The sequence below is a fragment of the Prunus avium genome, chromosome 6 (genome assembly GCF_965620075.1).
Source record: "Prunus avium chromosome 6, drPruAviu1.hap1.1, whole genome shotgun sequence".
Lineage (NCBI taxonomy): Eukaryota > Viridiplantae > Streptophyta > Magnoliopsida > Rosales > Rosaceae > Prunus > Prunus avium.
In genome coordinates, this window is record NC_142289.1 from 29252300 (window position 1) to 29261814 (window position 9515).

At 33.5% G+C, this 9515-nt stretch overlaps 1 protein-coding gene across 1 annotated transcript; it reads right to left on the minus strand.

Moving 5' to 3' along the window:
- Positions 1 to 3362: 3362 nt before the first annotated feature.
- LOC110773283 (histidine-containing phosphotransfer protein 5-like) lies at positions 3363 to 5212 on the minus strand. The gene is made up of 6 exons (XM_088254188.1): positions 5079 to 5212; positions 4628 to 4758; positions 4453 to 4530; positions 3874 to 3945; positions 3661 to 3733; positions 3363 to 3545 (listed from the first exon to the last, which is right to left on the minus strand). The coding sequence occupies exons 1-6, from the start codon at positions 5136 to 5138 to the stop codon at positions 3498 to 3500; spliced, it is 462 nt and encodes a 153-aa protein (XP_088110314.1). The 5' UTR covers positions 5139 to 5212; the 3' UTR covers positions 3363 to 3497.
- Positions 5213 to 9515: the final 4303 nt, after the last annotated feature.

Sequence of the window (9515 nt, forward strand, 5' to 3'; positions counted from 1 at the left end):
AAATTAGGTTAGGAAGTGCATTAATTAATCTATTAAAAATAGGGCATGAGTGTTCAGTAGCATGAGTTTTCCATGTGTCTGGTTTTTCATAACCTCACGATGAACTACACGATAGTCTTTCTATTTTTGCTTGGCTCCTTTAAAAGTTTAGTTAGTGACTTTATCGACCTCTATGCTACTGAACAACTTAACAGAGAGGTTAACCAAGAAATTAGTTAAAATGCTGGGCTGTAGATTCTGGAATCTTCTAGAAGCTTCAATCTTCATTACTTACAAATTGTATGCCATGCATGGGCGGCGCCGCAACAAAGGTTTGTTGTGGCACCGGTGCCGGCCCCTTTTCAATCTCCTATAATATCTATAAAAAACTAATTGGTGAAGGACAACTCTTCGTTCCTTTCGGCTTTTCTGACTTTATTATCATTTTAACTTTTTATATTTTAAAGATTATTTCACTGTTTAAAGATTTGTTGATTTCAGTATTCTTGCAAATGCATATATATTTGTTGTTTGCGAAAAACAAAACTTGTTTTTGGGTATGACACGAAAATAAAAAACTAAGTTTTGTATATGACAGTATCATTTATGTGTATTCAAAGCCAATTTGTATGACAAAATAAAGCTAAGTTTTGTATATAGATCGGCAACTAGGAAATCAAGCAGAAGCTCTTTTCGGGTAAATAATTCGGTTTAGAACAATAAAATTAGGGAAACGTGAGAGTAAAGAAAAAGTTTCATTATTTTATACATTTCCTTTTTATTTTTATAGAAAAGTTGATATAGATCCAAATTCTCATCTAGAAGTTGGGTTTAATCCTCGGATTTGGTGACTTTGATACAAGTCCTTTGACTTTTGTGCCACATAGGATTACATTCCTTTTTGAATATTGTCTGATGTAATCTTTTTATTTTATATATTTAAAATCATTTTTTGTTCCAATATTGCCCATTATCTTAGATTACTTACCTTAATGAGATAATTAGCCAATATTATATTTCTTTCCTTATCCAATTTACCCTTGCCCATTATCTTCGATTACTTACCTTAATGAGATAATTAGCCAATATTATATTTCTTTCCTCATCCAACAACTCTTAATGAGGTAATCTTATTATTATTATTTTCTGTTGAATATATGCTCAACTTTTAATCAGGTTCAGTTATTTTTTCCTTTTTAGTTGTTCTTTTATGTATAGTATACCGGAGACATAGGTACGTAATACATTTTTGATATATTTTTCTTCATATATATATCTAAATTATAGGTAACATATTCCTTTAACAAAAAAAAAGTTATTAATTGACTTGTGTTTTGACATACATGAGATATAGGTACCACACTTTTTTGCCTTTTTGTTTATGAATCTAAGTTATAGGTAACATACGATTTACCATTTATCTTTTTTATGTACCGGAGATATAGGTAGTTTTCTATTTTTTTATCTGACTTATAGGTAGTTTTCTAATTTATGTTCCTAACTTATAGGTAACATGATTTATCACTAAGTATTTTTCGTTACTAATAATAACACTATTTACTTGTATGTCAGGTATATAATTTAATGTGGGTGCTTGTATTGGTATAATTTGTGGGTCTTTACTTTGTATTGATTAAATTGTATTTTGTCCATATATTAGGAATATTATGAAGGAAAGAATTCAAAATTTAAATTATGGAATTCAATTACAAGGAAATAATGTATTAAATTTAGATTTTCAATGTGTTTTCCTTATTTACCTCAAAGGGTAAAATTGACACAACAAAAAAGTAATAAATGTAAAAGGACCTGCATCTAAAACTAAAACCGCGAGGACTAAACCCAATGATAGCTAATCGTTGTGGACCTAGATCTAAGAAGCCCTTATTTTTATTATTAATATGCAGTATGCGTGTGCCAAGATTTCATTATTATTTCATAATAAATAAAATTTCCATTTACACTCCCTACATGTAAACCATCATCCAACTTTCCTATTACACTGCTTCCATGCATCATTATAAAACCCGAACCAAAACCCTAATTTTCATCTATCAAATTTCTTCATCCACTCTAAAAGACAAAAAGAAAAACCATTCAATTCTCATGGCTGATAACATGAAGACCACTAACTACTACACTTTCTTGCCAACCAAAGCTCAAGAAGAGGAGGCAAAAAGGGCCAACAATCCTGGGAATCAAGAAAGACGCGTTCAAGTTGATATCAGAGAGCGTTCACCGCAACTATTTATATTGGAGTCTAGCGATCCAAATCTAACAACACCACCACAAACAAAGGATCTTCTTCGTTTCTAGATGTTTTGTGGTCAAAATCGTTGCTATAAGTTTAAGAGTATGAACTTTGCTCTTTATTGTTCCTTAGATTAAAGGTTCCTTAGTTTAAGAGCAAACTTTGGTTTCTTTACTTTTATTTTTTGGCCAACTTCTTTAATTTATGATATGTAATTAGGTAATATCTTAGCCTTTTTAAATTACTTTAATTAGTAATTATATTTTAATTATTATTTCTCTCTCTCTCTCTCTCTCTCTCTCTCTCTCTCTCTCTCTCTCTCTCTCTCTCTCTCTCTCTCTCTCTCTCTCTCTCTCTGTTTCTGTGTTTCTGTTTCTCTTGGTCTATCTGTGTTATAGGGATCAAATTTGGATTGGTGGGTTCATATACAAAATTGGGTGCTTGGCGGGATGAGATTGGGTGGGTGCTCGGCTGGGCTAGCGCTTAGGAGGTTGGTGAGGGGGAAATTGGAGGGGCAGATCAAGGTGGTGGATATGCATTTACCGTCAGTCTGCGCAAACTGACGGTAAATATTACAATGAGACCAATTTGTGCCGAAATAGCGATTTAGAGGATGACTTGAGTGAATAATTTAGTTGGAGAACTAAGATACACCTCGGATTTCATAGGATGACTTGAGTGAATAATTTAGTTGGAGAACTAAGATAAACCTCGGATACAAGATGAAAGACCATTTTAGTCGAAAACTCATATATTATAACTTATTGTGGTATATCTTTATTGAGACAGGGGAGTGTGAATGCAATTCAATCATATTGTAATTCATTGACAGGATTTTCCTCCTTCAGGGGGTTTTTATAAGGCAAGGTTTTAATGACGCCACTCTTTAGCACACAGGTTCTGTCAATTGTAATTAATTGGTTTTGGATTGTTTAATGAATGTTTGTGTTCTTGATAAGAAAAAAAAAATTCAATACTAACCTCTTGGCATCTACGAATTCAAAGTATATATCAATTAAAATTTGTGTTCATATTTTTTGTGAAAAGATTCTTCCAAGAGTTCGTTCAAAATAGTTTATTTTCACATGTTACCTCGGTAATTTTTCCATAATTATATGTGTCTGTAATAATAGATAGTGAACTTTTATATGAACTTTTATAATAATAAAAGTTTATATGAACTATTATTCCATAGCCAACAACATAATAAAGAAACCAATGAGCTTCTGGAGAAGGTCTCCTGACAAAGTGAACAAACCAGCTCTCTCTACATATTGCGCCTTTTGACCTCATTTTCATGGATTGCGCGTTCCATCTGCACTCCATTATGTTTCCAGATTTTTGTTGGGGAAAAAACAAAGACTATTAGAACAAAACAAGAGGAAAATATGAAGTCAAAAATGCATGTTAAAGCTAAGAATTACCGTTACCTGAACAATGTGATTCAGATTCTCCCGCAAGACGAGAAACTCTTGGTTAACAAGGTCAAGAACAATAATGCACCTACAAGCATAAGATTTGCGCGTCAAAAACAGTTTCCATAAGAGAGGTCTTTATCCATGATCAAATAAGGGTTCTTTTTATAAAAGTCTTGAGTGAATATTAAGAAATATAATTTGGCTATAATAGTCTCCAATTCTTACTCTTCATGGTCATTTACATCGCTTGCATCTCGGAGCTGGCTACAGGCTAACGCCATCCGGCAACCACCGACACTGTAAGTCCAAATTTAGCAAAGAGGATCAATGTAATTAAATTCTTTAGTGTGACAAAAGAATTAATTTTAGTCCAAATCCACCAAAACTTAAAACCATGGTTAGTCTTTATGTATATAGTAGGCGTGAAAAAATTAATTTGTTACTTCTTTTTTTATGGGGAAGAGGGAGGAGTAATTCAACTCTTTGTAAATCCTTGCATGTTTTTAAAATTTTTCGATGTGTAACAATTCTTCACATCCTTACACGTGTTACTTTTTCATTTAGTTAAAATACGGTTAACAAGAAGGAAAAAAAAAACATTTAGTTGAACTCAACTCAATGTAAATACAGTTGTCACTATTATCTTGAGCTATTTCGGATCCGACTACATTCTGTTAAATTTACAATTTTGTTCATGCCTTTTTTGTGCAAAATTGCTTTGAATTTTCATTTAGCAACAAAACCTAAAATAAAAAGGTTTAACATTTAAAATTAAAATAAAATGTGGCATTCAATTTATTATACCTTGAGCTACTTCCCTTGAGCGTGAGGGCAAGTGTTGCCACCTGGGGATAGTTGACTTCATCAGGATCCTGAGCACTCCTAAAATTGAATTTTCCAAAATCAATACATATATATATAATATAAATAATGTATATATAAAAACAGAATAGTAAATTAAAACAGTGAAGAAAATTACAGATATGTGCTGAGTTGTGCTATAATATTTTCAGCATCACCAAGGAATGTGGTGATCAAATTCGCAACAAAGCAAGGATTTTGTTCATTCTGAACTGCTTTCATTTGATCAAATAGCTCGTCCAAAATTCCCTGCCAGGAAACGTACGTATATATAGTAGTTAATTAGCTGCAATATTAATTTAACTTGATCATCTTTTTGTTATATATTATTAAAATATAAAATATTGACATTAAATAGTAAACAAACAAAAAAGAGAGAGAAGAAAGAGAAATTATATAATTACACAATAAAATCAGCTATTAAACAATAAATTAAATTAAATTAAATTAAGATGAATAAATAAAACTTCAAAAACAAGAATTAGAGAAGAGAAAGCAAAGCAATAAACTGAATAAAGAAAAAGAAAACAAAAACAAAAACTCCCAAAGTAAAAAGATTAGAGAAGGACTTGGTCTTGCAAGGAGCTGACGAGTTCCTTGAGCTCTTGTCCAAGTTCCTTCCCGGACATTTTTTTCTTCTTCTTTTTTCTTTTTTGTTTTGAGAGAGAGAGAGAGAGACAGTGCAGAGATGAAAGCAACGAAATGACTGAAGAGAAGGCAATAGAGACAGATGCATGGTTTTATATATAAATAGGCTGTGTGGATGTTATTTTCATGCTGCATAGAATGTGCGTTAAGACTCAAGAGGCATGAGCTTTGCATGTCTCTGGTCTGGCTTTTCATTCCTTAGCTTCATGAGCTTCACGATGGTCTGTTTATTTGTGCTTGGCTTTTTGTTCATGTTTTTACTAATTCTAGTATAGGGATGCAAATTGGATGGGTGCAACCAGACCGGCCCCGAGCCCAACCCAATATTTGATTTCGATTGTATTGCCTTAGCCCAAATCCTTTTATAGTCAGATTGCTTGATTTATTAGTTCGTATTTGAATAATTAATTGAGCTTAACTTGTCAATTCTTATCCAATAAGCATCAATATAGTTGGAAAACTATCGGATTTATTTTAAGACCTAAAAAATTAAAATCTCATCAAAAAATTCGTTCTTATATTTTATTCATCCACTCAAAGCATATATGCGTGCCTTGATCTTGATGGGTCTCAAATACCTAACTGTATCTCATTGTATTGTTAACTAGGAGAGGGTATTCATAAGGTCTTTTAAAAACCACTTTCTCAATCTCAATATAAAGTCATAGTCTAATCGAGAAATCAAAATGACAATGAAATTGTTTGAAAAATCTCAATTCTATCAATGTAACCACAAAATATCAAGGAAAAACATATTAAAACAATGTTGGTAACATCATAAGCTAGAGACGATAATTAAATTGAGTTTCATTCAAAACCATCGATATGCAAAGGGTTTACAATTTAAAAGATTGTTGTACTTATTTCAAAACAAAAGTACACTCACAAAAAGTCTGATGCTAAATTAATCAAAACCGAATTTCTAGTTCGTGATTTCCAACAGGTCAAGGATAGTCATCCAACCACAACCTAACAATTTAGCCTCAATCCAACGATCTGATCTTCTTAGATAGCACAACCGGACGATGATCGATTCGTGTCGAGACAATTTGAGACATGTGAACCTCAGATTTTTGTTTTGTAAGTTTCTACACACTTCTAGCAACATCAAGAATTGCATACTAAAATTTGGAGATGATCCAACGGTTCGATCATCTCTTATCATACAGTCCATAATAAGCGAAATCTCGGATCATCGGGCAAATGATCGAATCCATGCAAACAATAATGCTCGGGACAACTAGGACGTCACACTAGGGTAAAATGTCACGCCCCGGACCCGGGGGTAGGTGGAAACCCCGCACCCGGTGCGTGAGTAAAATAAAAATAAAAAGAAATACAAAGAAGGGTTTAAAATAAACTTCTGTTATAAAAATAGTTTCCAAAATCTTACAACTTTACAATTAATAAATAAAGCTCTATTACTCTCATCTAATCATCCTCAACTGGTTTAGTCCTTGTCTTGCTCACTAATTCATCTGAAAAATTAAACAGAGTGAGGGATGAGCAACCACCGCTCAGTAGGGACATGAGACCTTACCACAGCAGATTGATATAACTAAATTAAGTGACATGCAATCACACAGCCAAATATCATATAATTAAGAATAATGCATGAATGAATGCTCTTCATCTAATCCCGTTAATTCATATAACTGGACAAGCAGACCTGCACGTCCCATACCATGCTTATACCACTTGGTCCCGAATGCCCATTTATATGAACTAACACCCATTTCAATCATCCCATAATTTCCCCTTTTGTTAGTCATCTTGTCTAACTCCCTTTCGCTAGTCCCGAATCACCCAATAAAAACCATGTGCACTGTGGGATCCCTGAGACCTGGTACCTGCCAAGAGTTAGACTCAACTACACAAAAGACTATTTCCATTACCCTCTTTTCCATCAACCCAAGAATTCCAGCCATCACCGATAACATATGATCATGTCAATATTAATAAAATAATATAGATCATTAACAACACTTCAACATCCAATATCAATAATAATAATATCATGCATAATATAATGCTCACGAAATTTAATTAAATCAATCTTTGTAAAAGGCCCCCAAGAAATCCCTACCTCGATTCCAAGGCATTGCTCCAAGTTAAGAAAATACAAGCTACGTTCTATATCTCCCGCAAGAAATTCATCACCTCTCTCTCTCTCTCTCTCTCTCTCTCTCTCTCACATTCTCTCTCTTTTTCACGTTGCATGTTTGTTAACATTGGAAGCAATAGTAAAACTTGCAAGCTTCCTATTTATATTGTAGTGAAGGCGGCGTGTAAGAACTTAATCTCCAAGTAAATGGCCTTGCACCCCAAGTTAACAATAGATAAGAATATGTTGCTAGGAAGACACGTTGGTGATTACAAGGCTACAAAAAGGAGTTGACACGTACAAGGACAATTAATAAGGTTTATGAATTGACAAAACTACAAGGACTATTAAATACATATCCATATATATATATATGTAGAATAAGATATTTATCATAATAGAATAATATATTTAATAAAATAAGATATAAACGTTTATTAGTATACAAGACAATATATATATATATATAAGTTATAAACTAAATATGTAACAAAATATTTAATTTCCTTAAATATAATATATATGTATATGTATATATATAAATTTATTTATTAAAAAAATACGGGGTTTCACATAAAAATAGGTCACCTCCGGTGCCCACATGAGCCACCACGTGTTGTCACCGTCGGTGGGTAGCTTGAGCAAATTTCAGCCACAACAAAACCTAAAATCGTCGATTGCCACCCATGCTAAATTAAAGACAACAGTGAGAGGAGCAATTTTCATATGTAGGCCTACATAAATTTTCGTCGAGATTGTCCGAAAAATTGATCGAAAATGGCAGAGGCTGGAATCTTTCCACTCTCAATTTATGTTCCACAGTGGTCCACTAGTGGAGGTGTCCAAACTTGCGTTTTGTTTCTTGGAGCATGGGGAAGAGAAACCCAACAAGTTATGCTAGCATTGGTGGCCCAAAATGGTCGGAATCTGGCTCAAAAGTTTTCATTTTGTGGTTGTTGGCACACCCCACTTCTCACGCAATATCTACGGCGTACAACATCAATTTGGGTCGAGTCTTTGGTTGGTTACATTGGTCGGTTGATCGTCAACATTTTATGACAAGTGAAGCAACCAATGGTGGTCGGACGATGACGTAGTGTTATCGCAAATTTTTTTTCAACGATCCAAACCATCTATTTTTAGGTCTACATTCATAGATCATCTTTGCAAAAAATTAGACAAATTGAAAACCGTTTCGACATCCAATTGTATCCTACAAAATCAATGAACATGATGCTTCAAGAAAGTACTAAAATTTCAATAATTCAATTGAGTGGTCAAATGATATCGGATTCAAGTGATTTTTTATAAAGATGATCTTTGAATGAGTATCTACAAAATAGACAGTTTGAATTAGTGAAATACAATTTGGAGTGGGCCCTATAAGGGTGTCCATCAAATAAGTTTATTTGAGGGTGTCCATCAAATACATATATATATATATATATATATATATATATATATATATATATATATATATATATATATATACAGTTATTCTCTTATCCGGATGTCCGCATGTTATTATCGTGCGGATCCTATTGTAAACAGGCAAGAAAACAAAGAGGGGTAGTACAAAATACACTGCGTCCGCACGATAATAACGTTCGGATGTCCGCATAAGAGAATTTCTGTATATATACAGCAAAGGTGAAACTACCTTGTTCCAAACCAACCTTGAAAAATCAAACGTGGCAGTCCCAAAAATGATAAAGTGGAGTGATATAATCCTACCAGAAAAGTGGTTAAGTTTAAGGTTCAAACTAAGTTGTTGGTTTAATCTTCTGGTTTTTCTGTCAAGTTTCCTTTACTCACTAGTCATCGAGTTGTCTAGCTGTCAGATAGGCTCATTAGCCGTTGCCCGTTAAGCTAAGGCGTTGAGAGACCTAGGCAGGGACTAGCAACCTTGAATTAGGAGGAGAACAGAAGGAAAGCATAAAATCCAGAATTTTAAAATGGCAAGCCTTAGGAGAATGTTGTCTATCCGTTCTTCTGGAGAAGCAAGCTCTAGTAACAGTCCTGGCCATAGAACCCTACGAGTTAAAAACTCTCAAGAAATAATCATGCGGGACGTAGAAAAGGAGTTGTGCAACTGGGATATACCCAGAGTACCCATCACTGATATATACTATAAAGGATCTTTCAAGTTCAGATCTGATTACGCAATAAAAACTGTTGAAAAAACGATATCTGTCATTGATAAAAAAGATAGTTTTCAGCTATTCACCCAGAGTCAAATCGACCAGCATCTGGA